This window comes from Poecilia mexicana, unplaced genomic scaffold (genome assembly GCF_051168715.1).
Source record: "Poecilia mexicana isolate PSO_F unplaced genomic scaffold, ASM5116871v1 scaffold_2, whole genome shotgun sequence".
In the NCBI taxonomy this organism is placed as follows: Eukaryota; Metazoa; Chordata; class Actinopteri; order Cyprinodontiformes; family Poeciliidae; genus Poecilia; species Poecilia mexicana.
In genome coordinates, this window is record NW_028263371.1 from 13285458 (window position 1) to 13309865 (window position 24408).

The 24408-nt window shown below is 41.5% G+C and overlaps 1 protein-coding gene across 1 annotated transcript in view; it reads right to left on the reverse strand.

Moving 5' to 3' along the window:
- Positions 1-456: 456 nt before the first annotated feature.
- LOC106928728 (rho GTPase-activating protein 20-like) overlaps positions 457-24408 on the reverse strand; it is a 39061-nt gene continuing 15109 nt past the window's right edge. Inside the window, exons 4-15 of the mRNA XM_015005179.2 lie at positions 23344-23493; positions 22696-22737; positions 22416-22500; positions 22219-22296; positions 21351-21417; positions 20688-20897; positions 12916-13106; positions 12646-12810; positions 11492-11601; positions 10953-11142; positions 5281-5389; positions 457-3401 (exon numbers count right to left, since the gene is read on the reverse strand). Coding sequence (XP_014860665.2) covers positions 1777-3401; positions 5281-5389; positions 10953-11142; positions 11492-11601; positions 12646-12810; positions 12916-13106; positions 20688-20897; positions 21351-21417; positions 22219-22296; positions 22416-22500; positions 22696-22737; positions 23344-23493 — 3022 coding nt within the window. The 3' untranslated portion in view covers positions 457-1776. The remainder of the gene's footprint in view (positions 3402-5280; positions 5390-10952; positions 11143-11491; positions 11602-12645; positions 12811-12915; positions 13107-20687; positions 20898-21350; positions 21418-22218; positions 22297-22415; positions 22501-22695; positions 22738-23343; positions 23494-24408) is intronic.

Sequence of the window (24408 nt, forward strand, 5' to 3'; positions counted from 1 at the left end):
ATTTCATTTTACTTTCTCCTCCGATGGAAAATATGAAGGCCTTGAAATGGGAATGAATGTTTTTGATAAATGAATCAATGCTTTTGGCTTCTAACTAAACGGATGAGTCAACCCCGGCCACAAACAGTGCGACTGTTGTTAAAATATATGGCGGTGGCCTCAGCAAAAGACTGCAGACAAAACCTCGAGGAAAGATCGACAAAAGCCACAGTTGTTTCCTCTGTGGTGTCACAGTGAGAGCCACACTGGGTCATGAATGATGTATTCGTTTAGGAAGTAAACGGTACACGCAGCACATTGAACCTTTTGAACGGAGCTGGGAGCTTTTTCAAGTATTTTAGAAAAGAAACAAAAAATCCACGAAAAGGCGAATTTGACGTTACGCCGTAACTATTATTCTCCCTCTTCACCCCACGGTGCTCAGAATATGAACAAAATCATTGCGCGCTTCAAAAATAGTTTCACAAGAGCAACGTTTATTAAAATCCACATTTTTCCTCGTTCTCGTGAGCATTAGATTTACACAATATACAAATGGTGTGTTTTATAGCAAATATACCATTAGGACAGCAGCAGCAGAATTGGCTTGTACAAAAATACATATTTCGTTTTCACAAACCATACCAAAAAGGATCAAGATATTATATATATATTTATACATATATCTGTAACATAAATATTCACAACTATACAGGCTGAACACAATTCAAGGTAGTGGAAATGATAAACGGAGTACTTTTTGAGACAACACGTTACATGGATAATGACACCCTTCTCTTGTTAAAGAAAACATGCAACACTCATGAAACCTGTTCTTTTACAGAGCTAAAATGAGTGAATTATGTTTTTATTGTAGTAATTAAGTGAAATTTATTAATTGAGGTCATTTATTAAGAAAAAAACTAATATAAACAAGATCATCTTGGCCTCACTTTAAAATAAAAATACTGTAGGTAGAGAGAGGCATACGAACAAGATTTATTCTTGTTAAATTGGCTGCTTTTCTTCATTAAAATATAGTAGTGACATAAAAGCATCCTCAAAAAGACTTAAACTAGAGAGGCACACAGAGAAATCAGCTGGCTGGTGAAATAAGCTGATCCTTCTAGTAGAAAACTCAAGAATCAGTGAAGGCAACGTACCGACACTGTGTGGAAGACTAAACTAGATGTTCAGTATTATTTAAAATGTTGATTCCTTCATAGTTTTGTGCTTTAAAATGGTAGTAAAATACAAAAAATGAATCCCATTAGCTTATGTAATAACCACGTTAAGGGAAAACATCAGTACGTATAAATCCAAACTTTAGAAAAACCAGGAAGATTTGGAATTTGGCTACAAATCTGTGATCAGTGCATCTCTAATTGTAACGTCCCGTCGTTCCAAGAGATCCAAACCAGAGAACACCTGTATGAGTGGAAAGACAGCTTTTATATATATAAATAAAACATTCACATGTTTAAAAGAAGATGGGAAAATGCTAGAAAGAGAATAAAACACTTCCTGCTGATTTAAACCATGGGTAAAAAAAGAAATTATCTGGAATAGCTGTATTAACTGTTCATAAAGTCAGAGCGATAATCACTGCTAAATATCATTTCTTGCTAATTGTGGTGCATATTTGTACCTTCAGGAAAACAGAGTACCTTTAAAGTACTCAACACTGCCACATAAGAAAAACATATAATACCATAAAAGGCAACAGCTGTACACAAAAAAAACAAAAAAAAAAAAAACACATTCTCCCATTTACAATTTGTCTGTACAGTTCTTATGTTACACGTACGACTCTTCTGCGAAGAAGAGCTGTTCGAAGTCCTCCAGTCGCGGGTCACTGCACCGCCTGCTCTGCCACTCCTTCTTGTTCTGCGCTATCGCCACGGCAACCTCCTGACTCTTCCTCAGGCAGGAGTCGGGGTCTGCCTGGCCCTGTGAGGAGAAGTAGTCCCTCACCACCTGGGTGGCGGAAGGAGACAGGCAAAGCTGTGGGCAGGTGTGGCCGGACTCCGCATGCGACGCCCTCCGTCTGCCGCCATTTGGCTGAGTTTTACTGCCCAAAGGTCTGTCTAGGGTGAGGCTCTTGGAGGCGTCCGAATTGGCTGAGACCTTAGCAGGCTCGGAGGCTCGGCGAGGAAGGGTCTTCCCTCCTTTGTGGCCTTCGGCAGCAGGGGTGAGGGAGTGGGATTTTGGCCTCTGCAGAACCAGAGTGGTGGCCGTCTGTCCATAGAAAACACTCTGCGGAGGGTGGACTCTCTCGGTCCGCGCCGGTCTTTGCGAGACCTTGGCTCCTGCGGCCAGTTTGGGATTGTCTGACGAGTTTGCGCCGGAGGATTTGGCAGAGCAGCTCTGGTCATGGAGCTGCCTCAGCTCTTTGACGGTCAGAGGTTTCTCTGCGCCTCTGTAAAATGGGGAGCGGTTACGCTGAAGCTGGACGAGAGCCTGCTGGTAGGACGGAGGGCTGCTGGACCGCCGATGGCAGTTTTCATTCGGCTGTGATGCTGCCGTGTCGTCAACAGCGACAGAGCAACCACCGCCGGTTGGGTAAGAATTCCCGTTCACCACGGGTACGTCCTCCAATGGTCCGGTGTCGGGTTGTCTCAGAGACAAGCAGCGGTCCTTCTTGAGCCAGGTGTTCGGGTGGAGTCCGTGGGACTGGGAGATCTGGTTCCCACGAGGCGGATGGACGGATGGTTGCCAATGGGGCGCGGCGTCCCTCTGAGGCGGGGAGTCTCTTGGCGACCGTTGAGTAGCTGCGCCGTTCGTGGCATAGTCAGTGGAGTACTGAGAAAAGGCAGAGTCTAAGGAGCTGAGGGAGGATCCTGTTGGAGAAGTCGCCGGTGAAGACAGGCTGGAACAGCTGGCGTCCAGTCGCAGTGGAGGCGGAGGCGCGTGCTTCGTCTTCCTCCGCCCACCGCTGGCTCCTCTCTGGACACACCCGTCCTTCACCTCCTCGTTTAGCTGCAGTCTGCTCAAGCCCTGCTCCACAAACACCTCGTCCTCTTCCCCCTCCATGGCTGCGTCGTAGCTGGCCTTCCTTAAGGGCAAGTGGTGGCTGTCTGCGTTGGCTGCCGCCGAGCCGGAAGACGGCACATTCGCCAAAGCCAAGGCCGGTTCGGAGCTTCTCCGGAGTCTCCTGGGAGCGTGCGACGAGCCGTTGCGGGGCTGCCGTACGGCGGGGCTGAACCTCCTGGGCCTGGCCAGAGGGGGGAGCTGCAGGAGGTGGTCGGTATCCGGCTCGGGGTCGCCGTCGCTGAGGGTGATGACAGAGTCCCGGCTGCGGCTTTCCGGCTTGGCCTTCTCGCGCAGCAGCAGCTGCTCCTGGTAGGGAGACTCGGGGTCATCGTTCAGCTCGTTCTCCAGACTGTCGTAGGACGAGTCGTTCATCTGGAAAGAGGAAACATCTAGGGAGGAGAAGAAAGAAGATTAAAGAAACCCTCCACCAAATTCAAAAAGCAGCAAACAGTGGGAAGTATTTTGGTCTAGTTTCTAGCGCAAATATCTTGGTACACTTGAAATAAGAAAACTAATTTAGAAGTAACTTCTCACCAAGATATAGGAGCTTATTTTACATCAATAATTCTTGAATATTGATTAAAAGTAGTAGTTCTACTGGCTGATTATTTTTCACACATATCACAGGGAAAATGTCTTGTAATAAATGAAAAAATCTGCCAGGGAAACTAGTACTTTTTAATCAATATTCAATAATTATTGATTTAAAACAAGCTGCTATATCTTGCCTAAAAGTTACTATTTAGATAAAGATATTTACAGAAGAAACTAGACCAAAAAGATTTTGTGTTTTTGCAGTGTTACATGTAGAAACATATGAAATGTTATCTTTAACCCATCAGTCTGGCTACAACAAACTTTCTGTTCCATTTGCACCAACCTACAAAAAAACATCTACTTGTGTTGTATAATTGTGGACTAGGAGATTATAAAAAAAGATGACAGAGGCCCAGTTTGCAAATTCTGACAAGTTTCTGAGCTCAACACCAATAAAACAGCAAATACGTTTTTCTTATGGGTAACAAGCTTGTCCTAACCTTGAATTTCAAACGGAAGTGGAAGAACTGACAAGAAGAGGTAAACATTGTCAAGAAAACAATTGCTTTGAGTGTATCTTTCGCCTAGCTTAGCACCTAGATAAGCTAAAGTAGCCTAGCACTACTTTAGCCATGCTCTGTGGCTAATGTTGACGTGACTGCCACTGCTACCTGGAGCGTAGATACTGCAGCACTTTTTAAATGATTTTGTTGAAAAATGATTTTGGGAAAAAGTTAGACATGTCAGGGTCCAGGCTTCAATCCGCTGCATTGAGGACAAATAGGGTGTGTTCACACTGCAAGCTGAAGTGACCCAATTCTGATTTTTTTGACGTAATGCGATCCATATCTAACCCAACGTCCGGGTTGCATACATCCAAACTGAACGTCACTGATTCTCAACAAATCTCACTATTCTGCGCCCTGATACGCAGAAGCGGGAAGAAAAACAACAACCATGACGGACTATATGAGGATTAGGTTGTTAATATGCTACCGGTTGGACAACAACTTCAAATATGTAAGCTAAGCTCTGCCGTTTGCCTCCACGTTTACTTCCGCAAACACTGAGCACTTCTTTTTATGGCGGATGGCAGAACACTGAGAACGCTGACACTATTGCACCCTCTACTGCGCATGCGGGACACTTTCAGGTCATTACCCGTTCACAATGGCGAACACATACAGGTCGCATATATTTGGGAGGGTGAACGGCCCGGCAACAGTGAAGCGAAGGCCTGAGAGCAACTAATGATCTCGACCTCCCAAGCTGAACGAACAAAACTCGGCGAAGATGTGGAGAACAGAGGACAAAGCTTCATCCCGCCGTGAGCTCTTTGACCTCCGGCGGTTATTTTCGACACGAAGGAGAAAAATCAGCGCCGCGTATGAAAGAGGAGATTCAGCAGCATTTTAATCAGCACCTGTGACCCTGGCAGTCACCGAAATTACCGGAGGTCAATCTGCTGACCGCAATCAGCAGGACTGAAAGGGCCGAGGCGACTCGGCTAGACAGACAGAGACGGCGAGTCTCGGTCCGCGTCACTTTGAGGGGACAACACAGTGAGGCTTTATCACCGCTTTCAGAAGGGAAACAAATGTTTGAAAAGCACAGAGCAACCATTTTTAGCTGTTTTACCCCCCAATGTTCATAAAATGAGACTAAAACTATGTAGTTTTTAAATCAAACTGAAACTTGGACTCTGTCTTTTTCCGTCTCTTGAGTTCTTACCAGATCCGTGGTCGCTGCTGCTCTTCTGGCTGACGTCTTTGAACAACGAGGCGACGTCTCCCAGGACGCTGGTGCAGTTCTCTATGAGGAAGCACACAAGCTCACACACCTGTAAAAAAAAACAACAACAAAAAACAGGTTGATTAGATAACATCTATCCCGTTTCAGCATCTTTTTTTTTATTTACTCTCCTGCAGCTGCTGACAGTTTGCTCTTTGTTTTACAGACGGGTTTTGAAGGACGGCTGCTGTTTATTGTTTCAGTTGTTCAATCAGTTCCTCAGGGAAGCAGCCAGAGTTCAGCAGAAACTGAGCCAACACGCAGTTTCAAAAAGTGTCCGCGTCAGCACAAATTGCACGGACGGTCAAACTGGGAAAAACGTCAGAAATTGAGCTTTTTCTCACAGAGTGAAAAAGTAAAACCTGTACTCAGAGAACCATTTGTCGTCTTAACAGATGAATGTCTGAACTATAGACATGAGAACTATAGACTGTCCCTCATGTCTTTCAAGCTCTGCAGCTAAAAAATGGTCAGTAACTTAAAATTAATAAATGGAAGGCTACTAGTTTCTTCAAAGCTTGAAAAATATTTAGTCATTAAGCTTAGCTGTATGCTGTTCAGTAAAAGTGGCCTAAATCTTGTTTTTAGTTTTAAGAATTGACAAAAAAAATCTGTTAAAATATACATTCATCCAACTGATTGTTTTAACAAATGCATGACGATAATCATGAACTATGTCTGTATTGGGATGAAAAGGGTAAAATTGATATTCTGTCTCAGCAAAGGGAACATTTAATGATTTTATTATTGATCGCCTCATCTCAGAAAGTTTAATGCTTTTGTACTCAATCTGTGAATCAACCCAAAGCGTCATCTAATTATAGCTGAATTACTAGAAAACAAGTTGCAGCTCCTCTCCCACCTCAACCCCTCCAAGCATCCAGCATGCCGATGTGAGTGAGTTTTCATGACTGCAGATAGCATTACTTAATCACTGTGGAGGCGCGCCATCAATGGGCCATTGCAGCAATATTTCTTTAGCAATTTTTGTATAATTCTGAGGGAGTGATGTATGTGTGGGACATTTATATCTGAAGGCTTTTTTGACGTCCAAAAAGCATTGAAAGCAACCTGGTTCAGCTCGAGATACCAAGTGGGCTACAGTGCGCCTTTGAAAAGGGTTTCTTTACTTAAAGACACACTTTTATTCACCACTTAGCAACTTCTGAATTTCTGCAAACACCTTCCTGTTTCATCATAAGGCTAATATTCACAACTGTAATCATGGAAGCTAAAATCAAGGCCATTTGATGTATGGGACATACTGTTGCATATCGACACTGCTTCAGGGTGCTGGAGAGTCTTTCAGCTTTGTTATTTTGATCCGGGACCTTAATAATTTTGTGAAACAGCTGCCAAAAGTGTTACTTTTTAGTCTTTTAGTTTATCATAGCTGTTTGTGCTACGCTGACGTCAACTTCCCAAGTCCTTCAAGAGTATTTGCATTCCACAGCATCCCTGACTCATCGAGACGTCCTTCTGGAACTCCTTTCCCCCGCCATTATGGATGATGTCCTGCTGATTTCATAGAGTTTCCAGCTCTGATATTTGCTCGCTCTGTGAGCAAGACGAGTCCAGAAGGCTCGTCTACTCATCATCCAGCGCACATCGTAATATAAACCGGAACGTTTTGAGGCTAAGAGGGTCCTAAAAGGTCCTGTTTACTGGAAGGAACGGACATTCCGACGAGGTCAGGTTTTCGTAAAACACGCCGGCAGTTTCTTTGCTTTGCTATCAGCTCAGACTTCAAACAAATCACCAAACTTTGTCTGAAGCTGCCGCCTCGTAAACCAAACAGAGAAAATTTACTAAACACCAAAGACGACGTCCCACACAAACACCAGAGTCCCAAACTGTGGAAAGTTTCCGCTCGAGTCTGGCTGTCGGGTTTACACAAGAGGAGCTGTTGTTGTTTCCCGCCGCTCTGACTCTGTGACGAATGCATGAGCAAAAACATTCAGACCTGCTACAACTTTCACCTTTCGTCACGCTGGAACCGCAAAACATTAACGCTTTGCAGACCAACACAAAGCAAAGCATACGTAAATAAAGATAAAAAATGCAGGGCAGGCATTTGTCTTCAGCTCCTTTTACTCTCACACCCTTAAATGAAATCCAGGGCAACATTTTTCCAGGCCGTGTTGTGGCGACCCACAAGCCAAAAGATGCCAAAAAGGAGCTGCGAACAAACGGCTCCAATAAAATCCAAGGAAAGAGCGAAGGGACAAGGTTGTGAACTTTATCCAAAGGAAAAACATAGAAAAATATGTTTCAAGGAAAATATCTGGCATATAATTCCAGATTTTTGGGCTTGATTGTTTTTTTCACCCAAAAAATAAAAATAAATTGCGGTAGGCTGAGGTGATTTTTTTGAATGTGTTGAAATTAGTACATGTTGGAAAACTGTAAACACTTTTGTCGTAACTGGGTTTTACTACCGGCGAAAAAGACGACAGGAAGTGGCTGGAGGATGTTTTTTTAAATGACTTATTGAGTAGGGAAACTTATTCAAGGGTGATTTTGTTTGTGTTTCTCATTTAATAAAATGCCGCAGCTCAGAAAGTGTTTCTTTTGACATTAGTGGAACACTGAAAGTTTTGCGTATGTTTGAAATGGAAACTCAAAACTTTCCATTTCCAGTCATCGTTTGATTTTGGTTTGCAAACTAAAAATAAATTGCTTCAACTCCACCAACTTTGTGTTATGTCTATATGACACAAAAATACAACGAAATGTAAAGAGGATTGTGTTCAAAACTGGAAAAAGTCATAGATGCCAGGCACTGCAGATCAGTGCAACACGCTCGGTATCTGAAACTCACTTACGCAGCCAAAGCTGTGGAATAACTTCCTGTTTCAGCAACAGAGAGAAGTCAGCACATTTAAAAAAACAACAGGCAGAAGTAAAAGGACTGGCCAGCATATATATATATATATATATATATATATATATATATATATATATATATATATATATATATATATATATATATATATATATATATATATATATATATTTCTTTTTTAACCACAGTCCAGAAAAAAAAAAGTGCGCACAAACTAAAGCTGCAATTACCTCAGAAGCTCCTACACAACTATGTTCAGCCAAAAGCATTTAAATTATATGCTGCTGTGAAGGAGAACCAGACACTCAGGCAAAACAAAATCTGCTAAATCTCAGTGTCCACGTGTCTGACGACAAGGTTAGCAGCCGGTGGGAAGCGTCCAAATCTGCCTTGTTAGAAGGAAAGGCTGCCTACTGGAACCAACACACAAACATCCACTGTGGCGGCAGGGAAACTGTGACCAGGGGAGTATTTGTGAAACTGATCTTCTGGTATTTGAGGGTGTTGAGGATTTCTGTGCTGACAAGTGTGTGTGTGAAGAAAGAAAGAAGGGCAAGGGGAGGGGGGTTGCAGTGACACATTTCTCCACACATATTTGGCTTTGGGATTGTGTAGGAAATTCTTTGCATGTTTTCTCAATGAACCTCAGCCACTCTAAGGAACACACACACTAGCTTTCCCTCTCACACACACACACACACACACACACACACACACACACTTTTGAAATGATAAGCAAATCAACCACACACAGAGATCGCATGTTGTGCTCAGTGATAACATTTTAAAACTGACCACAAATCAAAATGAGTTGTGAAGCTTGATGGTGGGCTCTGGAGGAAGAAGCAGCTCTGCCTCGTCTTTACAATAATTACTCACCCAAGTAGGTATTTATAAATAAAATAAAACTGCTACTTTTCTAACTTCCTGCAGCGGCCACCTGTGCTACAAGGAAGAGTTCATCTTTCATATTTTATAAGAGTCAAGAGGTTAAAAAAAGGGGGATCAGAACCAAAAGAAGTGAAAATGGATTCCAATACAAAGTTTTCAGACAAAATTATGCAAATTAATTTGATTACCCAAAGGATTTCAGCATTTTTATAATTATCTGCATCATCCCTAAATATTCTAAACTATAAATAATGAACTTATATGTCCCAACTTGCATAGATAGGTACATATAAAAGAATCATGGCAAGAAATGGGGTCCAAAGACGCAAACTGACCCAGAGTCAAGCTAAATGCCTAACGCTAGTTTGCTAGCTTGCAAAAAGTGAAAGTTGGGGTAGAAATCTGATATTTATTTTTTGCTGCATTTTAACTGCTTTGCTAAACCACCTGAATGTCTGTTACATAAAAAAATCATTGGAAATATTAACTACAAGAGGTTTAGTAAAAGTAATAATAAAAAACACTTGTCAGGTATGGACCTGGAACTGCTCCAGTTTTTCCTGCTGTAATCTCAGAGGTTTTATTCTCATCTGAACACAAGAATCTGATGATTCCATTTTAGGATTATTTCCATACGAAGGTTGTGAACGAGACTCTTTCCACGCACGTCTTACTGTCACAACGATTTCAAAGCAGTCATCCTCAAACACTTTACTCCTGCGATAGGAAAAATTTTGTCAACACGCACTCACTCGCTGCATTACTCACACACTGAAACAGATCCGACTATCCAGAGTTTTGGGAAATACGCTTTCTTTATTCCTGGAAGTTAGACTGATAAGGCTGTGGCTCAATAAGAGGCAGCTGCGGGGTTAGGTTACCACGAAATGCAGAAACGAGGAAAAGGCTAACCTGTTTTATGCAGAAAACTTCCAAAGTTCCTCACTCTATTTCCAACAAATAGTTTCTGTTGGTTAAATACAGAAACATTCAGAGTAAGAAGAAAAAAGAAGGAATTTAAAATTTGGTTAATCTCTTAAAATAATTTAATTCAACAACTGTTAAATTCTAACATTGTTTGCCTTCGTAGACATTTAGATTAGGATTTATTTTAGGATGCTAGCTCCACAGCGTATGGCATCCAGCAGGGAACGGTCAGGGTGTATTACATCTGTATCAGCTTAGTAAAAGTTATGATCTGTCAAATCAGAAATGTAGGTCTTTTTATCCAGCTGAAACTAATTTAGCAACTGCGCTAATGCTAAAATAGATCTTGCTAGCAAGCTGAGCTCCTTAACTTTGCAGAAGTCGTTGCTAATGCAAAATGTAGCTTTGGTTGTCAGGGAAACGGCTGACATGGAACCTTGTTAGATAAGATTTAAAAGGTTTATTACAAGTTCACTCATGTTTAATCCCTTAACCCTAAACTATGATGAACCATGAGAGGAAAAACTAGAAGAGCAGAAGTAATATCTTTATAATTAGTTTGAAATTAGCACAATCAGGTCAGCAAGTACATTTTGGATTACGGCCATTTTATTTCAGCTTCTTTTTTTTTGTTTTTTTTTTTTTTAGATGTTGAACTTTCATAATTTCTAAACAGACATATTATGGGAAATAAAACAAATAAAATTAATACAAATTGTTTCAACATTTTTGGGAGTTAAATTTGAACAAAACTAACTTACCTGTACATTTAATTAGAACATCTTGATTTTTAGTCCAAACGCTAAACTTCACTGCCATCTCAGACGACTACATATTCCCAAATATCCCCCTCCCTCCCTCTCATTTTGTTAAATATTTCCACCAAATCTCATCTAATAAACCTGATGAACTGAAACATTGTAAAAAAAAAAACTCCCGGGTTTCGCACCTTTTTCGTGGCCTCTCCCTCCATCTCCGGAGTGCTTGGGGTCGGAGGCCAAAGCATGCTGGGAGCGATGCAGACCGACAGGTTGAAGGCGTTCATCTGGTTGTCGTGGGCACTGCCTTGTATGTGGTGCAGCACGGCGATCACATGACGCAGCAGCAGATGATTCTCACTGGGCAGCAGCTGCAGCAGCCTGCAGCAGGACAGACAGGATATGTAACGGCAGAAACACGCAGTCTGACAGAAGAGACAGATTCATCTGCACATCTCTTTTTAAAATATATTTATATGTGCAGAAGAGGCTCTAGGTCAGCAGCAGATTCCATTCTTGCCTCCATGTTGCGTGTTATTTATTTTTCCTTCGGCAGAAGGAATTCAGTTTGCTGCTTCTGGAGTGTAAGTGGCGCTGGGTGTCGCGCTCTTTAATCTGTATGGTAAACAAACACGACCTCCCTGTGACGCAGCTGAGCGGGAACATTCTTAGCGGACAGGAAAGATTCTGGAGCCCAAGTATGAACCGGTCCAGGACTTCCAGCTCCTACCTCTGAACACCCGGCAGCCGCTCCTCTCCTCCGTCTCCTTCCATCACATCCATCCACTGATCGTACAGATCCACACTCAGTATGCTGCCCGGGATGTTTCGCAGGAAGTCCTGTAAGCACAGAACGTAATGACGGTTTAGTCAATCTTAAAGACATTCAACAACAGCAGCAGCAGCTACAGGTTGTTAATGTTGTACTTTTTATTTACGACCTTTGAGGTTTGTTGTCTTTTCTTTAACATACGGCTAAAAAAAAAACAACACTTTTCATATTCAGCTAGCAGGAGCTTCACGACTAATGCTGAGAGAAATAATTTTACAATCGCACTCATTGTACTTTTACATATGTTGTTGCTGTATTTGTATTGTATTGGGACAAACACAACATAAGTTCTTAACTAGACAGACAGAAAGAACACACTGGTTTGCTAAAAAAAAAAAAAAAAAAAGAATTCTCAACAAATTTTCATAGTGAGACACAGTGGAGGCACCATCATGCTTTGGGGATGCCTTTTATATATTAAAAAAAAGATTAAAGTGGCTAAATACAAAGTAGCCCATTGCAGGAAATCACATGCAAATCTGATCGACCTCTCAAAAAACAGATGCTTCTACAAAGTTGTGACTCAGGAGGGCTGAATATAAATGCACGCCACACTATTCAGATTTGCATTTCATACAATAATGGCTCAAGTCGTTATTTAGCCACCAACATAGTCGTGTTGGTGGCTGAGGACAGCGTTTATTTTGAGGCTGGTGTGTGAGCCAGTGTTGGCCCTGTGACTTTTGGGGGGATAAAATGGGGAAAAATTTCAAGGGGGATGGAGATATTTTTAAGACGCTGCAAATAGTTTAAGTAAATGTAGAAAAACGAGACAATATCTCATATATTCTTTTTTAAATTGGTTTGTTTTGTTTTTTCCCCCCAGTCTGAGGGGCAGCCAGTTAAACACCTGAGCTGCTCCTGCTTGGGCTGGAAGCTGAACAAGGCAGCACCTTGTGAGCGAGTCTGGCTCCCTGCCTGGCTGCCTGCGCCGACACACACCACCCCGTCTGGACTCGGGCGACTTTGGACGCGCTTCAGTCGGACCTGCCCTCTGTTGTCTGGTATCGGACGGGTGAGAGAGCTGGGTGCGGGCTGAGAGGCGGCGTTACCTTGAGGACGGTGGCGATGACGAACACAGACTGGTGTGTGATCTCCGGCTCCTCCGTCCCGCTGTCCAGCCTGTCCCGAAGCTCCCTGCAGGCCTTAGCGCCAGCCGACCGCCTGAACACGCCCTTGGTGAACGGCCCTTCCTGATACAGGAACACTAACATTTCCTACAGAACAGGAGAAGAAAAAGACATTATTTCACTCCTTTGTTTTTTTTTTTTCCTCCCGTCTCCCCAAAAATCTTTAATCTGAGTAACTTGCAGTCATCTCACCATGACGGGCTTGGGCAGGCCGTGATCTGAAGAGCACACCGAGTTCAGAGGCTGTCCAAACAGCCGTCCCTGGCTAGGAGACAGCAGCGATGGGGACAGAGGCAGGCTGTCCAGCTGGGTGCTGGAGCCCCTCCAGAAAGGCCAGTTGATCAGGGATCGCTTCCTCTTGAAGGTCTTCTGGTGGCCGGGCTCTGCAGAGGAAAAACAAGTAAAGAACATGCAGGTGTTGGTTTCAAGTAACGCGTCTTAAACAACATTAATCTGTATTTTCATTCACAGCGGCTTTAGTTAAGCCTGTGTCGATAAAACATTTTGCTGGACGATAAATCGTCCCAGAAGTTATTGCGATAAACGGTAATATTGTCGTTTTGAGAGCGTTTTTAAGGGTAATGGTGTAAAAGTGCAAGAACAATTAAATTCTAATGAACATGTGACACTGGAACTGGAAGTTATTTTAAATGTAAAGTAAACAAAACAAAAAAATAAAATTATGTATAAAGTCGCTAAATAAAAAAAGGTCCAGTTGAGACCAAAGTACCAGACTGAAAACTTTTGTCATCCAGTTTTTGGTAGAAAGAGAAAAACAATAAGTCAGTGGAACTTCCTGAGCTCGTTTTAACTTGCGATGGGATTAACTGATTCATCATTTACTTTGTCGGGTCTCCCTGCAGCTACATTTGAGGGCAGGTTGAGGTGAGGCGTGCGCAGGGAGGACGGGTGCATTCAGTGCAGGTTTCATGAAAAGGGAACGAGTCAGACCCACAGAAGGAGTCGCTGAGGAAAATGAAGGAAGGCGTGTGTTGGTGGCTGAGGACAGCGTTTATTTTGAGGCTTGTGTGTGAGCCAGTAGGATGTGGTTATGTTTTTCTGGATGTCCTCTGACATACATGCAAGGGGCCCTGTGGTTGTCTCTTCGTATTCGTCACTGCGTGTCCTCTGCTGCGTGCCGAGGTCACAGTCTGTACCTGCGCTCTGCAAGCACAGGTCTGCCATGCGTCTGCATGTCCTCTGCTCACTCTGAGCCGCCTGTTAAAATGTATGGAATTGTTTTAAAAAATATATATAATATATATATAAATATACAAAGTAATAATTACAGAATGCAAAGTAGCTGCAGACTCATCTTAATGGCTGCTGTTCAAAGTTTAGATTAAGCCTGTCGCAATATAGTCAATTAATCGCTTTATAAACGAAAATAAGCTCAATAATTTCCATTCTGATGATTCATATTTTTTGAAAGGTAATTTTGCTTCATAATCCATGTCATTTATGGTTTTGGCTATATGTGGTTTTAATTTCCATTTTATTTCATAGTTTTTGCTTGTTATGTTTATTAGTCCTATGAGGGCAAACTTGAATTATTTCGCCATTATCAATATATTACTTAAAAATGGTCTCAAAACAATATTATTGTTTTTCGCAATAATTACTGGGACAATTAATCGACTAGCAAATGGTAGAGCTAGTTTAGACGTGAGCCAGAAAACTAAGTTTTGGTGTCAGACGACCAAAAGTTTTGGTTCACCAGATCACTTCTAGCATCTGGTTGCACCAGATTTCATTTAGGGGTCTCGGAGTAAAAGGCGATTGAACATAAATGCACTTTACAGGTTTTTATTTGAGCTAAAACTTGAATTGCAGTTCAGAATTAATCTCTACCTTTTGCGGGTGCACTGGCACGAGTTTGCAGTTGCAACGTGAGGAAAAACAAAAAATGTGAAAAGGATTCAAACGCTTCTGTGATCCGTTGGTAAAAAGTGGAAAATGCAACCGAAAACCCTCACATGCAGAAAAGACCCCAGACCAGGACTTGAACCAATGACCTTCCTGCTGCAAGGCGAGAGTGCTTCCTGCATGTTGGGATCAGTTGAGCTAAGTTGACTTTATCCTAGTCTTTGTGTGAACTACTTACACAAATCCCTAATTATTTCTATTACCACCCATAAAGAGATTTCATATCAACTGGTATCACACAATGTGCTGCTAATAGCAAGTGACCTGGCAAAAAACACGCAACCTCGTAATAAATCTTTTAACAAGCGGCTGCACTCGCACACAACCGCTGCGAAACGGCCTGCCTACGGCCTTCAAATAACGCCATTTACTTTACTAGGCAGTTGTGATTCGTATCCGAGGGTGGGGACTCGAACAAAAACAAAAGCTTCTTTAAGCGGGCGGGGGATCCCGCGGTCAAAACAGGCCCCACGCAAAACACACTGCAGAGTTCACGATTTAACAGTCAGTCATGGCGTCGTGCCTGAACAACACTCTGCAACAAAAGTTCAACAGCAACTCAGTTACTGGCCCGCTCCGGTACTTCTCATCAACAAAGGACCGCTGACCTTGCTGCGAAATTATTACGACTCAACGAGGAGGAGACAGACAGACCGCTTGTCCACACAGTGGGCCAAAGCCTCGAGAACGCAGTGACTTTAAAACGCTGAAACAAAGAAGATGGTTCTAATTCTTGCCTTCTTCTTTAAGCTCTGTTATATCAGAGCTCAGACTCTGATATGAGAAGCCTGGCAGCCTAAATATGACAGAAAATATGGGATTTGACAAACATCTAATAGAGGGCAACCCCTCAGTTACATGTGGTTGCTACTTTGGTTAGCGGACTAGCTTTAATTTTGGTCTCAGTAGAGCTCAAGAAAAAAAAATGGAATGAGGGGAAAAAGTAAGTGATGGGATTTTGCTCAAGAAAAAAAAATTGTAATCATAGCATCAAGGAACGGTTTGGAACCCTTGAACACACACACATACACACACACACCGCAGGCAAAAATGCACTGAGCAATTCAGGTTAATTGCTGAACTTTATGTGCTACTTCTGCTCTCATTCCTGCACTTTGTAAACAACATTTCTGCACCGGTCCAACGTACTGAGTACGAGAGTTAAAAAGGTCATAAATGCAACAAAAGTTCGTTCCAAGTTTTCTAAATGGACCAAATGTGTTTGTTTCTTCTACATAGTGTGTCGTTCTGTTTTCTGGGAAAGTTGTGAAAGTGTTTTCTGTACATCAAGTACATTTTTATTCAAGAATATGCAGAGAAATAGTAAAAGAAAAAAACCCTGTCCTTTTAGTGCTTTACTTCATTCACCTAAAGACACTCTTAACATTGCAAAGGCAGGAAGACTCGGCCATTTTCAATGTCAAGGAAAATGCAGAAAGCTGACCACATCGTACTCTCTACGGAGGAACGTTTGGTGCGAGACAGTCAAACTTCAGCAGATAACAGGAATGCTGAACAGATTCAAACAAGATTCTTATTTTCTTTTTGCACTTTTATCCTCCAAAGACGTATTGGAAACGTTGGCATACAAATCTACGAGTGAAGGTCGGTTGTACTTATGCTAAGGACAATCAAATCAAGTTCATTTGTGCATCCTAAAACCACAGAAACAAAGTCATAAAAACAGACACCAACTGACAAATCAGTAACAAAAATTACATTTAGCAGAGTGAGGCGGTGCACAGTTAGCAATGCTAATTCCAGTACAGTAAGGTGTTCAAGATAAAAACTATTTAGCTCATCTATTAGTAAATATGATTTGTTGTGTCTCAAATATCAGGTCAGACAATTGGTAATTAGTGTCCTCTTCTGATATGGTGACCTTTTGTGTTGTGAAAAGTGCCAAGGATGTGACTTATAAAAAGGGACGACTGTTTTTGAGTTTTATTCCATCTCTGTCCCATAAACTCGAGTGGTGGTGTCCAAACAAAATGCATAAAATTAAAAATGGAAGAGTTAGTTTTTTATTCATTTATTTAGTCATACCTGCTCAAAAACAAAAATTTTTTAATAAAATCTGTATATCATTAAAGATCAAAAACATTTTTTAAAAATGGCTTCAGATTGTTGCCTTATTAAAAGAAAAACAGACAATTTCCAAATTTTAGGGTTTCATCAATTGTTCTCCATTTTGTTGGCTAAAGTTTTACCAACAAACAAACAAAAATTAGTGACCAGACTTTGAACTCACCTGGACCAGTGAAGTTCTGCCGACTGAAACAACCTTTGGCTGTTTTGGTGAAATCACTTGTTGACTATAAATGTACCATAGTAAACAAATTTATACCAAAAAAACACTGAAATATATCCTGAGGTCACCAAGGGAAGTCCTTACAGTGGTTAAAAATCAGTGCGTCAAAGCTTCAGAAAAATCGTAAATTGGACATCGGCTCCAAAACGTGGATCGATGCGCCAACAGTTGTTACATCACAACGTATTTGTTCAAGTTTACGCTTCACATTCAGGGTCTTTGCATACAACAAACTACCTCCACTTCAACAGTAGAACGGTAGAGACGCACCCGAGGTCATCAAAACTTAACACACAACCAAAGTCATGATGACAGTTTCCATTATATTTCATCCGATTCCATCGAGAAGCACAGCAGGCTCCGTTTAGTGGTTTTTGTTCTAAGTCTTCTCTCCGTCCTCAGCCAAGAAGCTCCTTTAACCCCCAAAACCACAATTGGAGCAAATCATCTGGAACATTTTAAAGAGAAATTATAAAGCATGTTTGGGTGACGGAGATGGTATATTGGAAACATTTTTTTTTTCTTTCTTTGGTGTTGAGAGAGGGAGTGACGTGGCGGCCACACTTCTCAATCCCATTGCGCAAGAGAAAACGGAGTTGTGTCAAAATAATCCCCCCCATAAAGAACCTCGCAAGATAAACCAAACCTGATGATTCATGTTCAGCTCCAAGGCATGAAGCACCTCAACGGTTTAATGGCTTAATAATCATGTGTGAATGATGAGGGCTGTGGTGGTCTGGAGACCCAGCAGGCAGACAACGCTCCATGCCTGGAGCTGACAGCTCTGGATTAAGTGAGCATCTTCGAGACGTTGCAGCGATTTAGCAGAACATTTTGTATCGAAACCGAGTGATCTTTTTGATAAAACGCAGAAAACAAAATCTTCACGGAAGGAGTGGTGTGACTGAACCACTTCTGTCATAACTAGTCAAATTTTTTTGGAGGGCGAAAAAAAAATTATTTTTAGGAATAGTTTTACTACATTGTACTTTTTACTTCAGTAACTTTATTATGAAGTATTGCTACTCTTGGGTAAAATTCACTGGGTACTCTACCCACTGAGTGAAGATCAAACATGTTTTAACCAAAGATTCACCTGCAGACACATCTGCAGTTTTTGCTAAAATGTGATAAATTGGCAACACTTTATTTGAAGGGGTGTGCATAAGACTGACATGACAAAACAGCCGCCAGGAGCACGAAGGAGTCTTCATGAATGTTTACGACTGTTGACATGAAGTGTCATTTAGTAAATAATGACACTTTTAATGCAAAGTTGCTCTAAAAGATGCATTAAAAGTCCATTAAAAGTGTCGTCTTTGCTTTATTCGGTCAATAATGACCCTTCTAATGAAAAGTTCTATTAAAATTTGCATTAAAAGTGTCATTATTTACCTCATGACAACAGTCATAAACCTTCATAAAGACTCCTTCATGTTCCCAACAGGTGTTATTTTGTGTTTATTATAATGTCATGTCAGTCTTATGCTCACCCCGTCAAATAAAGTGTTACCCAAAAGTTTCATATTGAAAGAAACCGATTTTTAAGTTTTTTTTGTTTACATGAATTATTTTCAATTTGGTCTTTAAAATGGCAAAATTTTCACATAACTTTACATTTTGGTCTGTCTGTCGATGTAATTTTTAAATAGTAAATGTTTGATAAGTAAATCAGAACGTGAGTTGAGGTTTTTTTTTTTTTTACTCTAGTGATTTCTTGGACAGATACTTTTTACTTTCAAATTCTTTTAGTCCTCCACCGCCTTTCATCATTACTTATGGTGCTTTTCAAAGTATTTGTACCTCTTCAACTTATTTAAGGTTTTCATAAAATCCTCCAAGTCAAGTACATATTTTTAATGTCTACTTATGGATCCACCAAGAGGAAAGATGAGAAGAAAGTTGTTTTTTTTCTTTCCCCACAACCTGAAAAGGGGATTCTACCTTGCAGCCACTGGGTCGATGCAAACACTCGGGATCTGTCAGTGAGGGTGTGAGCAATTACCCGTCCACGGCTGTGAGGCTGGTATGGAGGAATTGTGTAACACGCTGTTATGGTTGAAGCTAAAGAATCCGCAGCGATGCTTGCGGTGGGTAAACTGGAGCCTCCTCGACTGGAAAACACAGTTTTTTTGCTCCACAACTTGTTTTCCTTTAAACCCCATGTCATCCCCTCTCTTTTTTTTTTATTTTCCATTCCGGTTTTTGTATCCGCAGTTTGTCCTCGGCCCCATCCGCCGCAGCCGTCGTGTTTTTCTTCCTCCCCCCCTTACATTTCTCCATCCTGCTCGTATTCGAAGTCCCCCCCGTTTTCTTATCCTCCCCCCCTCTAACCAAATTCCTCTCTCTCGCCATCATCCGAGATCGCTTGTTTTTTTTCCTTCACCTCTGCCGGCCTTCGGTCTTACTCAATAGCTGTGTCATCTCTTTTCGCTTTCCATCTTCCTATTCTCACACTTGCCTCTGTGCCTTCTGGGACTTTTTGCCTCTGTCCATCTCGACGGGTTTTTTTCTTTGTATTTTGCCTCAGCGTCCCTGCTGTAACCCTTTGTCGTTTCGATCTCTTCCCACCGTTCTTTTCTTCTTGTGCACCTGTCGCTCCGTCCGCAGCCTGAACGACGCCGACCGAAGCATAAACGTGAGGCCGCTCAGGTAAGGAAGTACTTTCTGTTCTGCATCAACGCTTCTTCATTCTCATATTTATTCATGCAGTTTCACGGACAATCGGACCGACGGGCAGGAGCTGGTCACGCGTGTCAAACTTGTTTTTCATTTCGCGCCACATAAAGATCATCAACGTCCTCAAAGGGGAAAAAAAAACACCAGTTTTATAAACTGTTCAAATTTGTCTGCTTTCAATAAGTACGTCTTTAAATGCAGCTGTTTTTTCGACAACTTTTCACACTGATGTAATTTGGCCCGGTACAAATGGAAAAAAAGTAATATTTAGCATAAAACTGTTATCTTAAAGTTCAATTTATTTGGCCCTCTAGAGGGTAGAAACGTAAAGCTACAGTTTGACCCCTCTGCCTTAAAGCAACTGTCCATCGTTCCAACTCCATGACTCTCTCTGGTTTACAAGTATACAAGGTATACAAGTAGGAGGGTTTTGTCAGAAGCAGCCAAAGTCTCCTTCTGTTAATTCCAACCAAAGTGCAGGTTATCACCTGATTTCTGTTGTCCTTAAGAGCAAACAAGTGGTGCCAGCTGCACATGCATGAAAGCAATAGAAAACTTCTTCAAAAGCACAACTTATATCTGGCGCTCATGTGGCCCCTTCTCTAATGCCACCCTGGGCAGCTGCCCAAACGTCCAATATCAGAATTCCCAACTAGTTTTTAGAGTCATTTTGTTCATCCTTTACCAAACTTTTTCCAATTTTTGCAAAGTTTCTGACCAGAATGGTGGCAATCAAGTTTATTTTCACAGCACATTTCAGCTACAAGGACGTTCAAAGTCCTTTCCATCATAAAAAAGTCACCAATTTGAGAACAAACATTACATTTCATCGAGTGCCATCATCAAAAACATCAATAGGCATCATGTATAGTTGGACAATGCTCCGTTAATTACGGTTCAAAGGCAAATGTAAACAGGTTTAGTGGATTTAAATGACTTCTGTGTTTTGAAATTTTCTGGAAGTTTGTCCCAGATTGGATGTATTTTGATGAAATATTGATTTTAAAAACCTTTTTTTTTTAAAAAAAAAAACAAAAAAACAACTCACCTATAATCTGTGGCGGCTCAAGGACCACTTTGTTGGGTTTGAGGATGAACTGGCACTGGGTGTCTGGGGGAAGGCACTGGTCCAGCAGCAGAACTTCGGGGCAGTCGGTCGGACTCATGGGCTCCCTCCCCTGCCCTCCTCTTTGTCCGCCAGGGCTGCTCCCTCCGTCCCGAATGTGGCTCATCTTGATGCTAAAGGGAAACTCGTGGCCTGAATGGAAAGGTCAGAGCGCAGAGGTTAAGAGGCTGAAGCTGTGGTATGTGCAGCGCGAGGAGGAGAAGCACAAGAGAAAACGTGATAGAAACTATGGCCCAAGTTGGCGCAGGGCAACAGCGACGTCTTAAAAAAAAAAAAACGGAGGAAAATTTCACGTGAACGACAGAATAAAAAGATTATGGTGGAGGAATGTCAGGGAAATACCACCGCGAGTAAAAGAGAAAAAGAAAAATCATCTGGACTGAAACGCTCCCAGATGTTGACTTTCTGATGCTTAAACAGGAGCGACGCCCTGCTGAGGGGTTTTCTTAGCTTTTACTTCTCGCCTGATGTTTTCAACTTGAAATTTGTGATACTATGTATATTAAAAAAACTACATGGATAATTTCTTAGGAATCATTCCTATCATATTTTGCTCATTTAATATTAGATAACAAAAATGCTCACCAATGAGAGGATATGGAGGATCATCTTTACAGGAACTGACCCACAAGCGGTGATCCTTCACACAACCCTTAACAGAGAAGAAGAAGAAATTCACTTTTGTTTGAGAAAGAAGCAACACATCAAGACCCAAAAACTTGAAAACCCAATCTATTTTCCAGTGAATTTGTTCACTGTAGGAAGTAAAGTCAAAGTTAGACACATTTGCTACCAGCGAGGCATGTAAAACCGAAGCGTCTAATAAGATAAGCCTCGTGCTCTGAGGAAAGTTCGCTTTTCTATGTTCATGTGTGCAAAAAAACAAAGTGACAGCTTCTCTGGCCTTTTGCTAGCTGAACTAAAACAGTCAGAACTTATTTCACTGAACGCTTTTCACAAAATAAAATAAAAAACGGATATCCTATTAACAGTGCCTATGTTTTAGCCGTTTTAAATCTGAAACTGCCTCAGCTACTGCACCTTATTGACAATTTTTCACATTTTGCATATTTTTTTCTCTCCGTCATTGTGTCGTGTGCTGTTGCCTTTCTTAGCCAGGTGGAAAAGCCTTGATCTCAAATTTTGCTTATCTGGTTAAATAAACGTTTAAAAAAAACTGTTTTACAGAAACCGTGTACCTATCCACCCAGTGTGACAGCGCCTCTGGTGCTAAAGTGAATAAACTAATGACTAGTCAATGCTAGAAGCGTAGAAATCAAAATGTTGAATGCGAATTGAAATCTATTTTTGAAACCCAAGTTTTTCTGAATTTTTAGAGAGATTATAAATCATCCACAGCACTCTGACAGACTAATCTCTGTTCACGTGTAAGTCACATCCACAACGCCGAGATTCTTCAGTGTCAGATTAAGTTGTTTGCGTTGTTACTTACCGATATGCCAAACTGCTGCAGAGCCATTCGAATGACGTCGTCGGTTCTGTCACTGTTGTTGACGGCGAGCGTCTTGGCCTGGAGGAACATCACGGATTTACTTGTGTGTTGCATAAAATAAAACGTTGGCAATGCTACTAATAGTGAAGACATCTCTGATGTAGGAATAGAAAGGGGAAGCAAGTAAGGAAGCGTACATATGCACAGTTTCCAATGTCTTTGGCAAATATCTTCAGAGGAATGGTTTTGGGATCGTCCTTCTCTTTTCCTTCGTTTAACCGACTGAACATGGAGAGAAAAAGAAAGGAGAGCAATTAATTATGCTCCATTCAGAATCACTGTCATTAAATAACTTCAACGGCTGTCACATAATTCATTTCATATCGAGTTTCACTTTTCACTCACGCAGAGCTGAACAAAAAACATCTCAAGTATTACAAAAAATGTGATCTGCGCTTGTTCCAGGGAGCAACTCACCCAACGATGAGTGACAACCACTTGTCCTTGATCTCTTCAGAGCTGAAGATAAGAAAAGAAAAATGTTTTAAAAAAAATTATTATTAAAGCTTTAGCTTCTCTCCAAATCCCAAACCGCAGACTTTGCCTGAAGCGAAGGCTTGATTCCTGCTAACAGAAAATGCGATGTGTGTGTGTGTGTGTGTGTGTGTGTGTGTGTGTGTGGTGCTGACAGGCAGGTGCATAAACACGGCATGGCATGTGCGACTGCGTTTGTTTGTGCTACATGTCGGGGCCCGTCATGCACACATGCGGTTGTCTTCTCTCGGTTGAACCGCTTCAGAAAAAAAAAAAAAAAAAACGGGAACAGCCACAAACGCTCGAGGGTTTAAGGGATTTTATAGCCGCGCGTTTTGATTTGTAGTTCCCCCTCCGTGATGTGCTTCTGCATCTCAGAACATTGTGTACTCTTTCAGAAACACAAGCCTGTTGACTCACAAGAGCGTTTCATGCTGAGGGATAGCATTTGAATTAAATTCTGTACGACGACAAATGACATCAATCTGCTCTTATTTGAATCACATTACAGCCATTTAAGAATGCAGCTCTATGCGTCTCTAAAAGTCATTTTTCTTACTCTGTGTTTTGCGTGCAAGTCTAGATATTTACCTGAAAGTTGCCACAAAGTTACAGGTGGGCCACCCCATGACGAAGCTCCTCTCTGGGTTTGTGCTTCCCTCACACACCTCATCCATGCAGTTCGCCGTCCACATCTCACACACTCTGACCTGGGCTTTTACTTTGAAATGAGTAGGAGACCTACAAAGGTACAAAACAACCGTTAGCCCAGATAAAAATCGGAGTCCTGAAAAGTTTTCCAACTGTTGCAGACGTCTAAAGGAGACCTACTATGCTTCCTTGAACAGGTTAGGATAAGTCTATGTAAAACATGTTCATAGAACGAGTCAAAATAACATGCTGGCTAAACCTGCCAAATCAGCTTTGGAAAAAATGTTAACAAGGGATAGTTTAAAGGCAGGTATTATATCAGAGTTCTATCACTCACTGATGTTGCATATATCTGAGGGATCTCATGACAGACTTAATGCTTGGAAGGGTGATTTACAGTTAGAGTTATCTGGGGAAGAGTGGCAAACAGCATGCAAATTGGCCCATACCAGCTCTATCAACACTGCACTTAAAATGATCCAATTTAAATGGTTAATGCGGGTTTATGTAACACCAGTGGACCTCAACAGATATAATGGGGAAATATCTGATGTATGTCCAAAGTGTACAGTGGATAGAGGAACTTGGATTCATCGTGTGTGGTACTGTAGGAGTATTATATTGTTTTGGAAAGAGGTAAAAGATGCAATTGAGGAAATTATTTCCAAACAAATAATTATGGATCCGAAGCTGTTTGTGTTTGGACTATGCCCAGAAAAACATAATTATACTAAAAACGAATTAATTTTTATAAACTTAGGTCTGCTTAATGCAAAAAGATGTATATCACTTTTCTGGGGGAAGTCCCATAGACAGACTATAAAACTGTGGTTGCAGCAGATGGCATCTACCCTCCCTCTGGAAAAGATTACATATGTATTAAAGGGTAAACAGAATCTGTTTGAATTCATATGGAATCCCTTTATTAGGTATGTTCAACATCTGAACTTCTTGGAGGACGGCGCAAATGACTGAAGATTCTGCTCACTGCGGTTCCCAAAGAAA